The following is a 23,112-nucleotide window of genomic DNA, read 5'->3' as shown; positions in this document are numbered from 1 at the left end:
CTTTAAAACCCTTGTTGTAAAACCTAATTTGGGGTAGCAGGGTGAAAGGGAGTGAGTAGTGGGACAAATTAAGGGAAGAGCATTAAAGAAATCAACACAAAAAGTTTTTATGTAGTTGATCCCAAACCTTATTTGAAAAGCCTGAATAGGATGAAAGGTTTTCTCTATTCAGTAGTTTCACTTAATCCTCAGTGCAAACATTTGCCCCAATAAACATTAGATTATTTTTATGTTAGCTATAAAGCTGTCAGTCCTCAATAAACAGATATACTCCTGGTGGTTTTACCTTTGCTGTCAAAGAATTGTCAATATGTATACTGGCTCTTAAATTAAAACAAACACACAGAAAAAGAAATGTAAAATACAATCACACAGCTGAGTTTAACTGGAGGCTGTTGAAATTCTAAATAAATGATGGTACATATAGTCGATGGTGATTAGAAGTTCAATACAATGTGATAGAAAGTAGTCAGGGCGTTGTTAGCATCTTGGCGTCCTCTTAATGGAATGCTGTAACCTCTCCTATTCAGGTAAACCAGACCCTTACTTTAGTGTCTCTGTTAAATTTTATGTCTGATGTATCCATTTGTCCTAGGAAGAAAAACAAGTTCAATGAAAGGGACACTTTGAAGATTTTATTTCCTATGGGGACAGTTAACTTCTGTCTGGAAAGTCCCTTCATAGTTTTGGTGGGTTTTTTTCCTGTAATTGAGAATGGTTATATAAGAAGTGTGAAGAAACCTGTAGGTATTGAAAATGCAAACGTATTTTCCAACTGGTCAAATGTCTAACATTTTTGCAGTTGCTTTCAGAAGGATTTTTCCACAAAGGCTAATAGAATCATGTGACTGAAACACTCGTTTTTGCTCATACAGTCATTTTATTGCAGAATTAACTGTTTAGAAGGCCAGAGCTGGGTCTTTTATTTATGTACCTGGTAGGCTGCCTAACAGAGGACTGTGTACACATGGGCAGTCACTAAATACCATTTGGGTCATAAGTTTTCTTATAAGGCTGGTAAAGAAAATGACATCAATACAGAAAAGATGCAGATATCTTTTTTTTTTTTTTTAGCTGGATTAATGTTGTTTGTCTTTCATCTCCTTCTATATCAAAACACTTTGCATACTTCAGGGAACTATGTCTCACACCAGAGAGATTAAGAAATATTTAATAATGAGACTGTTCAGCATTACAAAAGGAGCTGTTCATTTAAATGTTCTGTCTGAAATGAGCAGCTCTTTTTCTTCTAACAGGGAGAGAGAGAAAGAGAGAGAAATCGATTAAACAAATGAGATCAAAATAGGATATGAGGGACTTAGAAATGTAACCTGGGTGAATAAAGAGTTTGAGGACAAGAGAGCTAAAGGCAAATGTATTGGGGATCTTCAGGTCTGAATGAATACTCCCTTTGTTCTATACAATAAATGTATGATCTTCCCTGCCAAGGCTGAAAGAAGATGGATTTCCCCAGGAATGCCCCATCACTGGAGAAGAGATGTGCCATCAAAAGCCATCATGCTCTGAGGAGGTGTAGCAAAAAGATCAAACGTTTAAGACAGATGATGGGGTAGAGGAAGGAGTGAAGACAAGGATGTAGAAAGGTAAAATGCCAGCATTCTGAGAATGAGATCCACAAACATGAAAGAAGGAAATTGAGGGTGTCAAACTTAAACCCATGGTTTGTATCTTGTGGCCCTAAGCAATTTGGAGTTTAAGGAGAAAGTTGGAACATTCTATCCACCATGGTGGTGTTTCTCATATGCCAAACATGCATAACAGAGCCCATGCCAAAATATATCAAGTAGTGCCCTGGCATCCTGAAGAAACATTTGAAAAAAATGTAAAGGTCATATTATAAGAAGAGTTTAGCGCCCTAACTGATGTCACCAACCAATTTGGTTTCTCAGTTTTCCATTTATTTTCTAAAGCTATAAAGTAGCCACTTAGTGAAAAAAGAATAATTTATGTTTTTTTAAGTTTATCTTTTAAAATAGAGGTTAAGATCTGGACCCAGGTTACCTGGGTTAAAATTCCTACAACCTATGAGAAACTGGACAAGTGACACAAACATTTTGACCTTGGCTGACTCATCAATAAAATAGCAAGAATTGTAGTTCTTCCCCTATAGGATTGTTGTGAGGACTAAATGAGTTAGAGCACTTAGCAAAGCACTCAGCACCTGGTAAGTTATTGTTTTAGTTGCTTAAAATAAAATTTTAAAAATGTTATTTCTCTAACCAAAAATATACGTATTATTATTATTCCTCAAATAACTTGATCAACTAAGTGCAATATTGAGTACCTTCCAGCAAATACTAGAAGGATAAAACATTAAAAGTCATACTTTTAATGGCAAAAACTGCTATTACTTTTGCATCAATCTGACATTTTCAAGATTTACATGTGAATTCTTTTTTTAAAAAAAGTTTGTTTTTGCAGATCTGAAGTCGCTGGTGAAATTTTCCATCTTCTACTTACTTGAACATAATTCTTATAGCTTTTTAAAAAAGTCATTCTCCATTAAACATAGAATTATCATATGCTCCAGCAATCTCACTTTTGGGTATATACACCAAAGAACTGAAAGCAGAGACTCCAACAGATATTTGTATACCAATGTTCATAGCAGCATTACTCCCGATAGCCAAAAGGTGGAGGCAGCCCAAGGGTCCACTGACACCCAGATATGAATGGATAAACAAAATGTGGTGCATACATACAATGGGATATTATTCAGCCTTAAAAAGGAAGGAAATAATGATGCACGCTACAATACAGATGAACCTTGAAGGCACATTATGTTAAGTGACATAAGCCAGTCAGTCACAAAAGAACAAATATTGTATGATTCCATTTATATGAGATACCTAGAGTAGTCAAACTTGTGGAGACTGAACATAGAATGAAGGTTATCAGGGGCTGTGGGGAGGGAGAAATGGGGAATTATTGTTTAAGGGTATAGATTTTCTGTTTGAGAAGATGAAAAGTTCTGAAGATGCATAGTGTTGATGGTTGCATGACAGTGACTTTACTTAGGGCCACTGAACTGTATGCTGAAAAAGTGCTTAAAAAGGTAATTTTATGTTGTGTATATTTTACCCAAGTAAAATTAAAAATAATTTAACGTCTCAGTCTGATAATTCCAAAATTTGAATGACTTATTGTCTCTGCTTCTCTTGATGTTTAGTTAGTTGGTCTTTTTTATTTGAAGGCTCTCTAATTTTTTATTGAGTAGAGGACGTTGTGCATAAACATTGAAAAGCCCCTGGATGATGGTGTTTTCCTCCAAAGATGGAACCATTTTTTTCTCAGCAAGCAGACAGATTACAGAAAATCACCTTCATTTTCTAAGGGTGGGTTTTAGGCTTTGTTAGGGACAACGTATTTATGCCTTGTCCCTATTCCTAAGGCAGAGCTCTTACTCTTGGGAGTGGACATTCTGGGCCTCAACTGAACACCTGGGGTGCTTACAGAGCCCTTCCACTTGACTGGACTTGAACTCCAACCCTTGCCTCCTCAGCATCAAGGGGCTGTTGAAGTCTCCGCTCATCTCTATAGCTTTCCAACTGCTGGAGTTTTTCCCCCTGGGTTTCTTGGAGTTTCCTCCTGCTCATATGTGGCTCAAGAGATGGCAAATGCCTCAAGGGGAAATTGCATATAGATCTTTGGGCTCTCTTCTTAGCAGTTTCCCTCTTCACCAGGATCTTTACCTCTTAGGTCTCAGACATTTGGCATCCCTGAACACCAACCTACAACTCCCTCTTCAGTCCAGAGGTGGTTTTGACTCCTTCCCCCAACACTTCCCACAAGACTTAGCAAGGCCTTTAGGTAAAAAGCCTGGGTGAAAGTAGAACTTACTTCTCTAGGCTTCCTTTCCTCAGGTCTTGTAGCCTCTCATCAGTTCTGCATGCTTCGGTAGCTCTCCAATGCCTTCAAAAGTAGTTTTGTGTATTTCGTCTATTGCTTACTGTTATTTTCAGCAGGAGGGTTCTTCTGATGCAAGCTACTCTGTGGTCTCTGAAACCAAGAGTCTCTATAATATTATCTTTCAAAATCCTAACTCAACCTGCCTCTTATTTCACTTCAAATGTTCTTTTGCTTTTACTTACTTCATTTTTTAATCTACTCGAGTATTTGAGTTTTATGTATACAGTTTTTGTCTCTCTGCTTATTCAACTCTAGACAGGAAGTGCTTTAAGGAGAACAGTAGTGAAGACAGAAAACGTTCAAAGCGATGGAAGCAGACAGTTTGCATTTCACTTTGGTCTTCCTCAGCCTTCACAGTTTCCCTAATTAGACTACTCCCAGTGCCAGTCAGCATCATTTGCCAGTGGTGAAGTGCCCGAATCTAAAAACTACATGCCAAAATCTAATGCCTCACCTTCACACACCTGCATGGCCATGAAAATCATTCTACTGTTTTCCTGAGATTGTTATAAAGATGTTACCCTTCTGGGGTTATAGATAAATTATCATGTTTAGAATCTTGGTCTTAATGATATCATGGGTGTCATAAATTTTCTTGCTATTTGTTTTGATTTGATTATACATTTTTTAATATTAATATGTCCAGAATAGCTAAGCATATGAAACTAGTAATTATTCAATTAAATTCAGCAAACACAAGTTGGGTAACGATTATATATGATTATATATAAAGAACGATGTGATACACTATAAGAGCCCCAAATATTACTTCATCAGAGTTCTACATTTTACATAACAATGAATAGTTACAAGTAATTGGCTACAGTATAAGGTACTAAAAATAAAACTAGCTAACAATCATTATGTGTATATTTATATGCCATATATTAATACTGAGTGCTAGCAGCACAATAAAGTAAGTATGGTTATTGTCTCCGTATTACAAATGAAAAAACTGAAGTACAATGAGGTTAAGTAATTTGTCCAAGATCCCAAAACTTCTAAGTGGAATTCTAATCCAGGTCTCTTCGATCCCCAAGATAAGTGTTTTTATAGAGGAACAAAGTGCTACAAGAGAACAGAAGGAGGAAATTATTTCCCTTTTGGATGATGAGAGACATCAAAGAGAAAACAGCATATGAGCTGGACGTCTTTGGATGACCGGAATTTCCACAGGTGGAAAGAAGGGAAAGGACATTCTTGGCTAATGAATATGCATGAGAAATATGCATAGAAAAATTGTTTCAGGAGTTATAATTGTTCCAGAAGGGCTGGAACATAAGAGGTATGTAATGATATTGGGTAAAATAAAGCCTGAAAGATTCAAACCAGAGGGTACAATTTTTTCCAACACTTGGTGGTAAAATTTTATCATCATGTAATATCTATGGATCAGGAACTTGGGCATTGTTTAGCTAGGTGCCTCTGGAATGCCAAACACTAGAAAGTCATTGAAATTTCTTCTTACTCATCACCCACATCCATTGTCAAATCATTGTAAATAGTTTAATTATCGGCATTTTTCTCTCTAATGAAATAATATCTTATATTTGTCAGTATCTCAGATTCTGTGGAAAAAGACAGAAGGTCTGTGGTAGGCTCTGGGAGAACAGTTTGAACACAAGGTTGTAGACAGAGACAGTTCATGGGGTTAAGGAGTGAACAGGTAGTTAAGAAATATTTTTGAAATGTAACACATATTTTATTTTACACATGAAGCCAGGTCTCTAGTTATCAATATGTCTTATTGCTTAATGAGTTATATTGCAACATTCTTTTAATTTTGGTTCCTTTACAAATAGTGCCAATCTCTGGAAATTTTATTATTTGAATTTCAAAATGTATGTTGACCCGTTCACTGAAAATGTATAGAATACAAAATGGTAATTCTCCTTTTGGTTCTTGATTCTTCTAATATAGGAGAGGTTTTATGTAAAAAAATTTAAAAAACTAATTCATCTAACAATAAATTCACAATCTCTCTTTAAGAGTTTCCAAAATGTATCTAACACTTTATCTCATTTTCTGTCATCACTGAGACTGTGACTATGTTAGATTTTTGGTATCTTGTTTTCCTCTGAGTTATCTGTGGCCACACAAGGAGAGTGACAAACACTATTTATCAGCAGGACAACCAAGCCACTGTATAATGCTGGCATTTTCTCTAGGATTTGGTGACTATATATTTCAACATATATTGTAATCATGTGATGATTCTTCACTCCCATCTGACAATTCATCCAAGGAACTTTGGTTAAATGCCTTGTTTCACATTTCATGAAGTTTTCCTGGTTACTACCCAATTCATCTTGAGATAGGCCAAGACACCCACAGGTGAAATAACCGAGTTAAGTTCACTCAGTGAGTCTTAATTTCACACTGTGTCTGGTAACTACCCTTTGGAGATGGTTCTGTCCTAAGGACCACAGGTCCAAACCTCGGTCTCAGAATGATGGTGTCACATGTCAAAAGACATGTGTAATCTAATTCTATTTGCCTAAGACCTTTTTTTAAAAAACAAAACAAAACAAAACAAACTAAACCTCTGCATTCTTTGAATGTTGATATCATGATTAATTTTTCTGGGAATCCCACTAAACCCCTTTCTGCTGAAGTTTTCTTGTACATAGACCAGAAACATTGTCAGCAGTCATACCATCCCTAGATGAAATTCAGCCAACTGAGATGAGATATGTGACAAGGCTTTGAACCCAAAGAAGGAATGGTGTAAATGTGAGGTGCTACTTCTGTGATTGCTAGTACCACTCTTTTGTTATTGACAAAATAGGCAGCATGATAGAGCATGAGGAAGACACTGGATGAATCCCAACCCCAACAAATACAGCTGTGGAATGCTGGGCAAGTCCCCTAACAACTCTTATTTGTTTCTTGACCAGAAAACTAGAACTGTACTCCTCATCCTCCTGTCTGCTAGGGCTCTTATGAGTACCAAGGAGGTCATATACATGTACACATTTCACAAACAATAAAGGACCAAAATGGTAGCAGTGGTTTTGAATCTAATGACCATTATAACAATACTATCAGAATCTCCTCCCTTCCTCCAATTCCAAACCACCTGGAAGACCTGCAGGAAAGGCAAAGCTAAAATCATGAAACCAGTCAAAAAATGCATTAAGTCATTGACGAAAATAAACTATGAACTCCTTTAACCTTGTCTATGTCAAATCATGCCTAAGTTATTTTCTACAATAAGATAATCAGGCACAGGTAGAAAAGTGCTTTTAGGAAGTTCTCTTTTTCCATCTCATTTGAAAATGTTCGGTTTTAACCACCACTAGAAAAAGGATTTTGGTTTTGGTAAAGCCATACTTTCCCAATAACGTGACTGTACGTCCAGCCCATTAGAAAGCCAGAATAAATTTAAAGTAAGGCCTAAAAATATTTCCAATGGGATATACCCCATTGGCTATGGAATCCCACCTTTTGCCTCCACTTTGATTAACACTCCACAAACATGGGTGATGGGAGCTCAGGCTCTGAACTGAAGACACCAACCTTCCTAGAAGAAAACTATTTCCACCCAAACAACTGGTCCTCCTTGCCTTCTTGTCAGCACTACATGCTGAGGGAGGCTGTGTTTGGTCTCTTAATCAGGCCTTGCTGACGGGTTGACATCACTGCAAACGTTTTCACTTACTCGTTGGCAACAGTTAAATCCTTGCCAAAGGCCAGTCAGTAAGTCGGAAAGCATTGTGAGAGAGAGGCTGGGGGAGTCAGAGCGTGAGTGTCAGCTAGCAGTCTGTGGTGATGACAGCAGGGAAATCTAGGAGCTGAAACCATTTTAAAGGTCACTCTGTGGCAGAACAAAAGACCTCTGATTTAGAAAAGGAAACAGAACTCTGGGCCATCGAAGCCCTGGGATGCCGCCCTCTGAGCACTCTGCAAATTCATCATTTGCTCCCTGATTGTGAAGACTGGGGAGTAACTGTTACTTTACAACCCAACACAGCTTCTGCCAGCAACTGTGTGGCTTAGCAGTGGTACGGAATAATCTGGTAAGATAAAAAAAAAAAAAAAAAAAAAAAAAGAAATGCCAAATAATGTATCCATGGTCCAACTGCCTGTTGTTTTCAAAAATACTGAAATAAGTCACTGCCTGTTCTTCTTTGGTATTCTTTCTCCTGACCCTTCATCCTTTAATTTTCAACCTTGAATTGCTAAATAATCTCAATGTAAAGTTCTTAGCTACATAGCATAACCTTTCTGTAAAAAGATATTACATATACTTGATGACTAAAAATTTATGAATATTCATATGTGGAAGATAGAAAAGTTGATCTCATAGAAGCTGACAGTAGAATAATGATTACTAGAGGCTGGGAAAGGTAGTGAGAAGGGCAGAACAGTTAGAGGTGGGTTAAAGGGCTGGGTGTGGTAGCTCACACCTGTAATCCCAGCACTTTAGGAGGCCAAGGCAGATGGATCATCTGAGGTCAGGAGTTTGAGACCAGCCTGGCCAACATAGTGAAATCCTGTCTCTACAAAAGATATAAAAAATTAGCCAGGTGTGGTGGCGGGCACCTGTAGTGCCAGCTACTCAGAAGGCTGAGACAGGAGGATTGCTTGAAATGAACGGGGTGGGGGTGGGGGCAGAGGTTGCAGTGAGGTGAGATTATGCCACTGCACTCCAGCCTGGGTGACAGAGCTTTTTAAATTTATTTTTATTTTTATTTTATTTCATTTTTTAACAAAGAGGTGGGTTAATGGGCACAAAATGACAGCTAAGTGGGATGAAAAATTCTAGTGTTCCATAGCACTGTAGGATGACTATAGCTAACAATAATATATTACATACTTTCAGATAGCTAGGGGAGATTTTTAATGTTTCTAATACAAGAAATGATAAATGTTTGAGGTGATAGATCTGTTAATTACTTTGATTTCATCACTATACATTGCATATACTGAAATGTCACTCTACACCCCATAAATCTGTACAATTATGTCAATTTAAAAAATCAATTAAAATGTATGAGTACGATATACTAAAGTTAACAAACCGTTTTAAAAGAAACACAGATTATTTAAGAATAATAGTAGTATGTCCATGCCTGAATTAAGATAATCTCTTCTCACATTTTCTTTCCAAATCAGGAGAAGACTTGGAAGAAGAAAATGTCTTCAGCCTATGGAAGCCATATTCTAGACCTAGGTCCATCGCTTTTAAGACATGCCGGATAAATTTGCTATAGTTTATTCTCCAAATTCTAACCTATTCTATTATTTTTTTTTCTTGTCCCCCAACCCCCAACCCATTTTTTTCTAACTAAAGAGGAAACTTGCTGGAGCATCATTCAAAAGCCCAGGCAGGCCATGGCTGAACTCTGGCAGTGTGGGAGCAAGAGCAGCTGAGACTCTCTGCTTTCTTTGTCATCACCACATAAAAACAAGGGAGCCCTCGAGGGAGGTCCAGTGGGTACCAGGAAGGGTCTCTTTGCTAAAACAAAAAGAAGGGGAGTGAAAGCAGCCAAAGCACCACTCACGGAACTCATCACAGAAGTCACAGTGCACATTTGGAACCTACCATAAAAGGAACTCACTTGGGCAAACCAGGCTTACAAACTCAATCAACACCCAATAATCGACACAAAATGAATCTGCATGGCAGATTATCTGCTCAGGGGTCTGAGATGTAGACCTCATCTGAGTGAAGACTCAGCCAGCTGTGAACTCCACTGGATCTATAGTCTGATAAAAGCAACCAGCCCCAGGATCAGGAAACAGTGATGCCAGAACCATCCACTGCATTCCAGCTTGGCAATGCTGGGTGGATGAGTTGGTCTCTGTTAGATGGTGCAGGAGAGTTGAGAGGGGAGAGAAAAAGCAGCAGCAACTACTGGACTTCATGAAGTTGGAATTTTGTAAGTTGGAAGTTTAGGAGGAGAATGCTGATTGGTCAAGTAATTAGATTCCCGGCTGTGGGCAGAGTCAGCTCTTCCGTTGCTTTTTCAAACCAATACCCCCGCATCCACACTTCCACATGAGGGTGAGGGATGGTTTCCAGAGACTACTTTACTCAGGGGGGTTTTCTACAGGGACGGGTCTTTCTATTTTCAGACAGCCTATTTTCATGGCTTTAAAACCACCCAGTCATATTAGTTTAGGTAAACCACTTTTTAAAAAGTAGACCCACTAAGACATTGAATTGAGCCAAACACTTTGGAGTGAGTCCACTGATAAAAGAAAATGTCCAAATCTTACTAAGTTGTAGAGCTGTGGGCATCCCACTTCCTTTGTCTGTGTCACAAGCCACTCATTCCCCTTCTTAATGAAAACAAGAGGGAGTGATTATACCTCCTGGGGCTGTGCCATTTGTGCCGTCTGAAAGGCACTTAAATGAGTGGCACATTATCTCACACATCTGGAGTTTACCAAATTAGCCAATTATGCTCGAGCTCTTAAAACGAGGCCTTAAATGTCATTTAACTAGAAAATATTATAATCACCAAGTGGTCTGATTGTAAGATGATACTTGGGGCAGCATCAGTGGTTACAGAAAACAAATCGTGAAACAAAACACAGTTCAAATGCCCCCCAAATGCAACCACATATTTTCTACAGCAATACTTTCTGAAGAATACCATATTTCTGAAGGCACCAGCAATCAACATGTTTCTCATTTGAAGCTAAGCTTAATCTGACCTAGTTGTTTCCTAGTTATTTGCCTTGAGCAAACCAATGCCCAAGAATTTTTCACATAAGAGAGCTAAGAAACAAACAGGATGAAAATTGACTGTCTGAAAACCATGAACTTATCAGAAATACAGAGCTAATTACAAAGGATGGGACAACGATCAGATTGAGTCTTAAGTTGCCAGAGCTTTATAGTGCTGCCTCAGAATCACCAAGATTTGCTTGACTTAACATATACTGGTCTCAGAGCTTTCGTACATTACTTGAAGGAAGATATAAAGCTGCTTTAAGTCGCTGTGTGATTTGAGGCTAGGAATATCAAAGACTTCAGAATAACCATTTAAAGATTAGCCATTTACAGCCATTATTTCCATATTGTCTTCTTTCCAGCCAATAAAAAACAAAATTTGATTTTCAGTGAAATATCAAATATGGTCTAACGGAAAAACCACGATTATACCTGTGTGGCTTTGGGTAAGTCATTTAACTTCAGTTACCTTATACAAAACATGGGCATGAGGATTCTATGTTGTGTTAATAGTGCTGTGTTGATAAAAATGTATGAAAAAAAATCCTAGCATAGTTCATGGTACACTGAAGAAAATAAATATTAGTTTTATGTCTTTCTCTACCTACATTACCAGAGTATCTTGAGTTCTGTTTAACTCCTATTTTTGCCTTATTTCAGGAAGAACAGCCATTGAGCACTTTCAGAGGAGGCAGAGTGGGAGTAGAGATGGGAAGACTGTCCTAGGTTTACACTGACATAATGTATAGCCCCCTCACCCACCTATGAACATTTCAATCACTCTTTTTAAAGGAATGACAAGTACAAAAGAGACTAGGCCAACGTTCATAAGATGCACTGAGGTAAAGGGAAGTGAGGCATGATGCATGGACACATGGCAAATACCATGATACCAGCCACTGTTTGCCAGGTGAGTTTACAAAACCAACCCTATTGGTTTTAAAGGCAGCTAATTAACTAGGCTGTATCTTTATGCCTTCTGGGCTCACTCTACTTCAGTAGATGAACCTATTAGTTTATTTCTGTCAAACCAGAGACATGAAAAGTTGTGGTGATGATGAAGGTACTCTCAACAGTGATATTTCTTCACTGCCTTCATTTTCTATGAGTTTTCTCTTCTATGTTATAGAAAACAGCCTCTTTTGTAAAAATTAGCTAAGTGTGAGGATTCCATATAATAGAAATCCTTACTTGGAATTTGGAATGCCTCTCTTTTTAAGCTTTAACCTCACTTCTGTAAAGCTGTGTTGAAAAACCATGTCTTTCATAAGACATGGTTTTTATTAAAAAGTACAATGTATCTATGCTTTTTAAGAAGAAAAAGAATGTTAGAAACAGTAAAGGGATTTGGACTCATGTCTGTTGAAAGCAAGTGAATTCTGAGCAGAGAGGTGAGGAATTGCATCTCTGAGAATGGTGGAGAGAACCGTTTCATTTTCGTAACGTTGGGGAAATGGGAGATTTGTGAAGATTTTAAGTATATTAACAGACTTTAATTAATTAATTAATTTTGAGATGGAGTCTCGCTCTGTCGCTCAGGCTGGAATGCAGTGGTGCGATCTCAGCTCACTGCAAGCTCTGCCTCCTGGGTTCACGCCATTCTCCTGCCTCAGCCTCCGGAGTAGCTGGGACTACAGGCGCCCACCACCATACCCGGCTAATTTTTTTGTATTTTTTTAGGCCGGGCGCGGTGCTCACGCCTGTAATCCCAGCATTTTGGGAGGCCGAGGCAGGCGGATCACGAGGTCAGGAGATTGAGACCATCCTGGCTAACACAATGAAACCCCGTCTCTACTAAAAATACAGACTTTAATGTTTTTAAATCAAATAAAAGGATGAACTCTCAAAACCTTTAACTTGGAGGATATAGGAAAAACCAGGAGAGGTGAATTCTCCTAATTATGTCAACAGTCAAAATTGACTAGTGCTATCTTCCCTGCAGGCCACAGGCCAAACTGGCCTCTATGCACCTGAGTAGGAAAGACAACATCTTTGAAAACGGAGTGGCTCTCAACGAAAGTCAAAAGGAACTTCTTTGACTAGGGAAAAAAAATTAACACAGCATGTGTTAAAAGGCTTTTGTCTTCTTTCCTTCTTTTTCATTTCTTTTTTGTTTTGCTTTTTTCTTTCGTTTAACCCAAGGCTATGAAATGCTCTTGCTCTGTGTAAAAAATAACAGGGAGCTTTTTATTTTGCAGTTTTACAAATATTTCCGTCTCTAAGACTAGAGCTCTCTGGCTTTTGGCTAACAGCATGTCCAGATCTAAAGGCACCACAGGAAGAATGTCAATTTGCTCTAGAAGCAATTATACATACAGGATAGAAAAAGCCCAATTCCACTATGTAAGGACCACACATACTGTATGTTTGTTATATTATTTGATATCAAAGCAGAAGCAGAATCATCAAATTCTTCCCAAAACACACATGAATTGAAGATCTTGGCTAAGGAACTGCCACATCCAATTCAGGGATATCTGTTACAGCTCACAGATCTCAGTAATGCTGACATTACTGTTTTGCAGGAAAGGGATACTTTCATTGGCTACATAATGCACTATGATTTTCTTAACTCTCTTGTCATAATATAAAGGTCTGTATTATCAATGTAGGGCATTTAGATACCACATCACTAGAGTAATAGCTAGAAGAACTTGTCGACTTTTGTCACTAGGTGACCTCAAAATATTTAATCAAGCATCAAGATTATTATCATAACTTCAGAGAGGTTAGTCTATCTTCTATAGACTTCTATAGACTAAGATAACTCTTCAGTTATCATCTCTGTTTCATTTTGCATCGTTATGATGTTGGTGTGATGACTTCCATTCACTTGTTTAGCATACTTACTGAGTGTCTCTACTCAGTGCCAAACAAGTGTAACGAATACAGAGCTAATTGGGACATGACCCTTAGGAAATATATTCTTGGGGTGGGAAAAGGGAGATAGAAAATGAGCTTCATAAACCAGGATGGTGTATGCTATATTTTATATAGCATATGTAAAGAAAGAAAAGAGTGGGGAAATAATTCAGCATGTGATAGAGAAAAGAGGGTCAGGGAGGGTGAAATGTGAAGTCACTTTTAAATGAAGAGGGATAGTTTCTAGGGGAGGTTTGGGGATTGGGTCCTTCAGGAATAGGGAAGAGCATGGAAAAACCCTGAGAATGTGAAAGACCAGAGTGCTGCAAACTGTCTCCTATTCCTAGAGCAGATCTGAGTATGAAGAAGGACCATGCCATGAAAGCTCTGCACACTATGACAAGAAGTTTGAACTTCATACCATGAGGTATATTTTTATATATTTCCCAAATACTCTGAAGATAAAATAATTAAAACAGTATGATGCTGATATAGCTATAGATAGATGAATGAATGAAACAGAATAGGAAATGGAGAATCAAAATGGAAAATTAGAGGGTATATGTGTAGAAGTTTAATATGTGAAAAAGGCAGCATTGGCTGGGTGTGGTGGTTCACACCTGTAATCCTAGCACTTTGGGAGGCCGAGACAGGTGGATCACTTGAGGTCAGGAGTTTGAGATCAGCCTGGCCAACATGGTGAGGCCCTGTCTCTACTAAAAATACAATAATTAGCTGGGTGTAGTGGCGGGCACCTGTGATCCCAGCTACTTGGGAGGCTAACGCAGGAGAATTACTTGAACCCAGGAGGCGGAGGTTGCAGTGAGCCGAGATTGTGCCACTGCGCTCCAGCCTGCGCAACAGAGTGAGAGTCGGTCTCAAAAAAAAAAAAAAAAAACCCAAAAACAAAACAAAACAAAAAAAGGCAGCATTTCCAATTAGTGAGTAAAGGATAGATTTTTTTCAGCAAGTAGTGTTTGGACAATTGATTGACCATTTCAAAATGAAATATAATTTCTATGTACCATACTGCACATGAAAAAATTATCAGCTGGATTAAAAATTGTAATGTAAAAAACTACCAGAAGAAAATATTTATAATCATGGGGTTAGAGAATTTTTTTTAATGCGGCATCATTAGATATCAGGATGGAAAAGATAGATAATATAAAATTACAATCTTTAAAAATCACAAACTTTTGAAAGGTATAAGACACAATAGTTGTAAGACAAATGACAAGTTGGAAAAATTGTTTACAGTCTACATAATAGTCAAATGATTAGTATCTACAATACATAATAAGCACCTACAAATCAATTTTTTAAAAAATCTAATCTAAGAGAAATGAATAAAGGACACAAAATAGGCAATTTGCAAAAGAAATGATGCCTGATGATATGAAAGTATGCTCAATCCCTACAACATTCAAAGGAATGCACTTAGGACAGTTCTATTTTTCATTGGTCAGATGGTAAACGGGAGATACATATCAGTGACAGATATACCAAATAATGATTTATAATGTGTTTGAGAGTGTGTGAAGAAATAAGAACTTTCAAATTTTAAGGGTATAAAATCAGTACATACTTTTTGGAAGGTAATTTGTCAACATCTCTCATATTAAATATGCATATCATTTGATCCTGTAAGTCCACAGCTAACAATGTACTTTATTGTACTAATATATTAAAACTATAAAAATATATAAAAGTTATATAAATATATAATATGTCATATATACTATATATTAAAATATATAAATAGATACACGCAAATGTGCAAAGATAGTATGAAAATATTTATTGCACTATTGTTTAAAATAGCAAGAATTTGGAAGCAACCTAAAGGTCTACCGTAGAGATTAATAAATTGCAACATATAGATAAAATAAATTACTATGTTGTTAAAGAGAATATACTGGCATGGAAAGATATCCATAATACAAATTTAACTGAAATAAATGATTAGCAGAATAGCATTTATAGTGTAACCTGGCAAGACAAGTAGTGATCTACAGCAGTTAAGAGCATGGGTTTTAGGGTCAAGCAGACCTAGATTTGACTCCCAGCTCCACTACTCACCAGAAATGTGAAACTTACTACCTTCTCTGAGTCTTCTTTATCTGTCCAATTGGAATGGAACCCAACAGAACCTACATAATACAGTTGTAAGAAGAATCCCTACTACATAACAGAAGCTAAATATATACTAGTTATTATTATTCCTGTTACATTGTTGAAAGATTATTATTTTCAACTATTTTCTTATAAAAACAACTTCCAAAAGCAAATACAATATTCTTTGAAAAATTATACTGGATAGTTTAAAAATTTGTTTTTATTATACTTCAAATTCTAGGATACATGTGAGGAACGTGCAGGTTTGTTACATAGGTAGACACATGCCATGGTGGTTTGCTGCACCCATCAACCAGTCATCTACATTAGGTATTTCTCCTAATGCTATCCCTCCCCTAGTCCCTCACTTCCAATAGACATGTGCACATATATGTTTATTGGATACAGTTTTTAACTGAATCTAACACATTGAAGATAATTTTAGCCTATATAAACAAATATTCTATTTATTTGATCATTTAATAGATCAGATAATTAATTGGATGCATCTTTTTTTTTTTTTTTAAGATAGTCTTGCTGTCGCCCAGGCTATAGTGCAGTGGCGCAATCCTAACTCACTGCAACCTGCACCTCTCCGGCTCAAGCAATCCTCCCACCTAAGCCTCCCAAGTAGCTGGAACTACAGGTGTGAGCCACTGCTTCCAGCCTTGATGCATCAATTTTTGATACAGATCTGTTTTATTTGCATATTCATAAACTAGAGTGTGAATGGGGAATGAATTTGGACATTATATTACAGTACCAAAATAAAGAACTATGGAGTTTAGAGAGCCCCAGTTATAGAAACTTTAAACAATCCTAGTGGCATAAATTAAAAATTGTCCTCTAGTCATTAAATTACTTATTAATATCTTTTTGTGGTAGTTTCCATTATATAAACATTCAGTTTTCAATAACATAACAAAGTAGAAAGTTACCCTTTTAAGTATTTTGCCCCTAGTAAGACTAGGAAAATAAACCATTCAAAATGAGAAAACATGTTAAGTAGAAACATATTAAAATGGCTATATGAAGAATATACATACCCTTCCATTTGGAAAATCATTTGAAAGCTGTCTACCAAGCTTTTATAACTGTTTGGATCAGTTGCACATCTCTGAATCTGAAACCTAGAAGGAAAATCAAACCAAAAACTCTAAGTTAAAGATTTTGCCAAATGGCTTTTCTCATTTTTTAAAGTCTTAGAAACAGCTTTTCAGATTAATCTAGAATATTCTGCTTTGGTATGGATTTTATTCATTTATTAGCATTACATAATCTTTACCTTATTTTCATAGCCTTTAAAATTACATTTCCCTGTAATTTAATGAAATCTATAGAAAAAATGTATCTAAAATTTTTTTTTTTATTATTATACTTTAAGTTCTAGGGTACATGTGCATAACGTGCAGGTTTGTTACATATGTATACTTGTGCCATGTTGGTGTGCTGCACCCATCAACTTGTCAGCACCCATCAACTCATCATTTACATCAGGTATAACTCCCAATGCAATCCCTCCCCCGCCCTTCCCATAATAGTCCCCAGTGTGTGATGTTCCCTTTCCCGAGTCCAAGTGATCTCAATGTTCAGTTCCCACCTATGAGGGAGAACATGCAGTGTTTGGTTTTCTGTTCTTGCGATAGTTGGCCGAGAATGATGCTTTCCAGCTGCATCTATGTCCCTACAAAGGACACAAACTCATCCCTTTTTATGGCTGCATAGTATTCCATGGTGTGTATGTGCCACATTTTCTTAATCCAGTCTGTCACTGATGGACATTTGGGTTGATTCCAAGTCTTTGCTATTGTGAATAGTGCCGCAATGAACATACGTGTGCATGTGTCTTTATAGCAGCATGATTTATAATCCTTTGGGTATATACCCAGTAATGGGATGGCTGGGTCATATGGTACTTTTAGTTCTAGATCCTTGAGGAATCGCCACCCTGCTTTCCATAATGGTTGAACTAGTTTACAATCTCACCAACAGTGTAAAAGTGTTCCTATTTCTCCACATCCTCTCCAGCACCTGTTGTCTCCTGACTTTTTAATGATTGCCATTCTAACTGGTGTGAGATGGTATCTCATTGTGGTTTTGATTTGCATTTCTCTGATGGCTAGTGATGATGAGCATTTTTTCATGTGTCTGTTGGCTGTATGAATGTCTTCTTTTGAGAAGTGTCTGTTCATATCTTTTACCCACCTTTGGATGGGGTTTTTTTTCTTGTAAATTTGTTTGAGTTCTTTGTAGGTTCTGGATATTATCCCTTTGTCAGATGAGTAGATTGCAAAAATTTTCTCCCATTCTGTAGGTTGCCTGTTCACTCTGAGGGTAGTTTCTTTTGCTGTGCAGAAGCTCTTTAGTTTAATTAGATCCCATTTGTCAATTTTTGCTTTTGCTGCCATTGCTTTTGGTGTTTTAGACATGAAGTCCTTGCCCATGTCTATGTCCTGAATGGTATTACCTAGGTTTTCTTCTAGGGTTTTTATGGTATTAGGTCTAACATTTAAGTCTCTAATCCATCTTGAATTAATTTTCATATAAGGATTAAGGAAAAGATCGAGTTTCAGCTTTCTACTTATGGCTAGCCAATTTTCCCAGCACCATTTATTAAATAGGGAATCCTTTCCCCATTTCTTGTTTTTCTCAGGTTTGTCAAAGATTAGATGGCTGTAGATGTGTGGTATTGTTTCTGAGGACTCTGTTCCATTGGTCTATATCTCTGTATTGGTACCAGTACCATGCCGTTTTGGTTACTGTAGCCTTATAGTATAGTTTGAAGTCAGGTTGTGTGATGCCTCTAGCTTTGTTCTTTTGACTTAGGATTGTCTTGGCAATGCAGGTTCTTTTTTGGTTCCAAACTTTAAAGCATTTTTTTCCAATTCTGTGAAGAAAGTCATTGGTAGCTTGATGGGGATGGCATTGAATCTATAAATTACCTTGGGCAGTATGGCCATTTTCAGGATATTGATTCTTCCTATCCTTGAGCATGGTATGTTCTTCCATTTGTTTGTGTCCTCTTTTATTTCACTGAGCAGTGGTTTGTAGTTCTCCTTGAAGAGCATTCTTATACACCAGTAACAGACAAACAGAGAGCCAAATCATGAATGAACTTCCATTCACAATTGCTTCAAAGACAATAAAATGCCTAGGAATCCAACTTACAAGGGATGTAAAGGAAAAAATGTATTTTCATCTATTTCTTAGCCAGGCAGATTTGCCCCGAGGCATTTATGTTTTTCCTTTTGTGAAAAGCATACACAAATATTGTAGATGTTTTAATGTAGAATTCAGAACTCTGAGTATACATATGAAACAATAGTGCTCTTTCCCATCTTAATAAGTGTTCCTTGATGGCAATTTAGCACAAAGGTTAAAAATACAGAGTAGCCTGTCTAATATTCAGAATCTACAAGGAACTAAAACAAATTTACAAGAAAATACCAAACAACCCCATCGAAAAGTAGGCAAAGGATGTGAACAGATAATTCTCAAAAGACACTTATGCAGCCAACAAACATATGAAAAAAATGCTCATCATCACTAGGCAATAGAGAAATGCAAATCAAAATCACAGTGAGATACCATTTCACGCTAGTTAGAATGGCAACTATTAAAAAGTCAGGAAACAACAGATGCTGGCAAGGATGTGGAGAAATAGGAACACTTTTACACTGTTGGTGGGAGCGTAAATTAGTTCAATCATTGTGGAAGACAGTGTGGCGATTCCTGAAGGATCTAGAACCAGAAATACCATTTGACCCAGCAATCCCATTACCTGGTATATACCCAAAGGATTAGAAATCCTTCTACTATAAAGACACATGCACATGTATGTTTATTGCAGCACTATTTACAATAGCAAAGACTTGGAACCAACCCAAATACCCATCAATGATAGACTGGATAAAGAAAATGTGGCACATATACACCATGGACGACTATGCAGCAAAAAAAAGAATAAGTTCATGTCCTTTGAAGGGACATGGATGAAGCTGGAAGCCATCATTCTCAGCAAACTAACACAGGAACAGAAAACCAAATACAGCATGTTCTCACTCATAAGTGGGAGTTGAACAGTGGGAACACATGGACACAGGGAGGAAAACATCACACACTGGGGCCTGTCGGGGGCCATGGGGCAAGGGGAGAGACAGCATTAGGACAAATACCTAATGAATGTGGGGCTTAAAACCTGTAAGATGGGTTGATAGGTGCGGCAAACCACCATGGTGCATGTATACCTATGCAACAAATCTGCACATTCTGCACAGGTATCCCAGAACTTAATGTTAAAAAAAAAAAAATTACAGAGTAGCTAATAGGGCCTAACTTTGATCCTGATTGTAAATTTGGAATTCATTCTGGCAGGCAGGAGTCTGCATTTGAAGCAAGAGTTGGGGTTGCATATTGCGATTGTATTACTCTACAGTTTACTATCACTACTCCATGATGGAACAAGATTGATCATTCTGGGTAGTTCAGGCTACCTGGATCTTCACAGAAGCATAGTGCCCTGCATATAATTAGAGCTCCATAAACATGTGCCCCATTTTTGAAAGTTAAATTCTTTTTTCTTCTTTTTGCATATGATCATGCATCTCTGAACTCTTAGCCCTCCAAATGTGGAAGTTTCCAGTACAAGGGTCTTATCTTTTTGTTTTGTATTTGCTCTGGAGTTTGTTTCTAAAGAGGTTTATAACAAGTACTCTCATTTCTCCCATACCTGAGTTCTTTATACTTTGGGTTCTTTAGCTTGCCTATTCCTTGTGTTTTACTTTATTGTTCCTGTTGTAAGTTAGGGCTCTTGTTCCTTCTGTGGGAGGGAATTCCCTCCACAATTTTACCTGCTTTTGAAAAATAACTTTTCAAAAATACTTCTGATGTTATTTAGTTCAAAATGCTTTTCTTAGATTGTTGGCCTGATGATATGAATGCAATGTCTACTTCTAGGAATAATATATTTTATAGTTCTAGGCCTCACAGAATTATGCTACAAACTGACACATATCAGACAGAAGAACGAATGTACTGCTTTGACTGAAGTAGTTGGGCATATGGCCAGAGTGAGTGTGGTATAATACTGAAAAGCAAAGCAAGGCTGGAATTACGTTTGGTTTTGTAAAGTGAAAAGTTGCTACATGTGTTTGTGAAGAAGTACTGAAGAGTACCGTGAAGAAGTTTGTGAACAGTACTGTTCAGAGACGTGGGAGTTCAGTCTTCCAGCAGAGTTCTTTGCAATACAAATCTCTATTACTCTATTACAATAGGTACTCTAAATGAGTACCTATTAACCAATTGGATGGATTAGAATGGGAATATGGCAGAGAGAACAATCAGGAAGGAGATACGATAGTCTGGGTGAGAAATAATGGTGATAGAATATAAATAAAGGCAACAGGAATATAATGAAAGGGGCAAGCTTGTTGGGTAGTCCTTTTTCTCCTTAATTTTTTAAAATGACACATTTAACATATTCTCCTCTTTTTTTTTTTTTTTTTGACAGGGTCTTGCTCTGTCCCCAGGGTGGAGTGCAGTGGTGCGATCACAGCTCATTGCGTCTTCGAACTCCTAGGCTCAAGCCCAAGGGATCTTCCCACCTCAACCTCCTGAGCTGGGACTACAGGCATGCACCATCATGACTAGCTAATTACAAAAATTTTTTTTTGTAGAGGTGGCGTCTTCCCTTCTTGCCCAAGCTGGTATGGAACTTCTGGGCTCAAGCAATCCTCCTGCCTCGGTCTCCCAAAGTGCTGGGATTGCACGCATGAGCCACTACCCCTAGACAACAAATTACTTTGAAACATACAGAGCAATTTCCAAAATATGACTTTTGTTCAGTTCAAATAAGAATCTTCATTTCTGTATTTGCATATTTGTAGCCTATATTCATTGTTGAGTATAAAATCCTTTCTTACATCTAGTGGGAAAAACCAAGACTCTTCTCTAACTGTTCTTTTAAAAATTATTCAAGGCCGGGCGCGGTGGCTCAAGCCTGTAATCCCAGCACTTTGGGAGGCCGAGATGGGCGGATCACGAGGTCAGGAGATCGAGACCATCCTGGCTAACACGGTGAAACCCCGTCTCTACTAAAAAATACAAAAAAATTAGCCGGGCGAGGTGGTGGGCGCCTGTAGTCCCAGCTACTCAGGAGGCTGAGGCAGGAGAATGGCATGAACCCGGGAGGCGGAGCTTGCAGTGAGCTGAGATCCGGCCACAGCACTCCAGCCTGGGCGGCAGAGCGAGACTCTGTCTCAAAAAAAAAAAAAAAAAAATTATTCAAAACAGTTTTATATATTATGAAAGTATTAGATAAGCATAGATGCTTTTCATAATATCTGTAATAAGCTTTAATTAAGTTCATTTATCTCAGTAAATTCCTTTCTAGATGCATTTTCCCAAATTACGAATTATTTTCTTAATGTGTGCCATATGATTTAAGATGCTACAGGTTTAAAAAAAAACCCAGGGTATTACCTTCAACCTCAAGACGCACAAGAAAGAAATATGAAGAAAAAAATAACGATATAAGAGGAAATATGCAAAATGTGAAGTAGCATCGGCACCAGGTTGTCCAGGTGTTCACAAGGGGAGCAATTACCGCTTTCTGCAGAGGGTCAGCAAGCGTTTCAGGAAAGAGAAGGATTTGAGCTGACTCCTCATGGGAGTCAGAGAGTAAATCAGGAGGAAGCATTCCAGGTGGGGAGACGACAGGAACAATGGCAAGTAAGGGAAAGCTGTCCTTTCTAACGGGGAAGCGAACATCACAGCCACCTACCCTGCGTTTCCTTCGGGAAAATGTCACAGTACTCTGCTTGCTGCATGCACTTGTTTGCTCAGGGTGCTTGGAGACCTGAAGTGGTTTGGTAGAAGGTATATAGGAGCTAAAGTCAAAGCCCAGTATAAAGCACTTGACCTTTTCTGCTGCTCACATCAGCACTTCAGCTACCTCAGGATGGCCATTGCACAACTGCACGGCCCTGGTTCCAGATGAGTCTGTGAACAAGTCAGCAGATGGGCCAGGCAAGCATGTCCTATGTCTAGACATTCAACTTTAGCCTTTCCTTACCTTCTGTGGTTAGAGATCTCAGCTTTGCCTATGATGTCTGCATGCCCAGGTAATTCCCAGGTGGGTTTTCTGACAGCTTGTGCAAACGTGAATACAGAGTATGATGATTTCACAAGTCTAGGCACTTCACTCACTAGTTGCAATTTCTTTTTCTCTTTGCAGAACCAAATAGATCATATTTCCTATCTATTATTCATTCAGTTCATAAGAGTTCTTGAACACAACTATTTATTATACACTCTTCTATTTGGGGGCTTATAAAGAAATAAGACGGCCGGGCGCGGTGGCTCAAGCCTGTAATCCCAGCACTTTGGGAGGCCGAGACGGGCGGATCACGAGGTCAGGAGATCGAGACCATCCTGGCTAACATGGTGAAACCCCGTCTCTACTAAAAACTACAAAAAACTAGCCGGGTGAGGTGGCGGCACCTGTAGTCCCAGCTACT

General features: G+C 38.0%; 1 protein-coding gene across 1 annotated transcript in view; it reads right to left on the bottom strand.

Moving 5' to 3' along the window:
- Positions 1-23,112, bottom strand: part of SLC25A21 (solute carrier family 25 member 21) — a 526,576-nt gene that overhangs the window by 128,579 nt on the left and 374,885 nt on the right. Inside the window, exon 3 of the mRNA XM_033188230.1 lies at positions 16,642-16,725. Within this exon, the coding sequence (XP_033044121.1) occupies positions 16,642-16,725 (84 nt within the window). The remainder of the gene's footprint in view (positions 1-16,641; positions 16,726-23,112) is intronic.

Source organism: Trachypithecus francoisi, unplaced genomic scaffold (assembly GCF_009764315.1).
Source record: "Trachypithecus francoisi isolate TF-2019V2 unplaced genomic scaffold, Tfra_2.0 Lachesis_group3, whole genome shotgun sequence".
NCBI lineage: Eukaryota > Metazoa > Chordata > Mammalia > Primates > Cercopithecidae > Trachypithecus > Trachypithecus francoisi.
The sequence above is the reverse complement of the archived record's forward strand: the minus strand, read 5'-3'. Positions and strand labels throughout refer to the sequence as shown.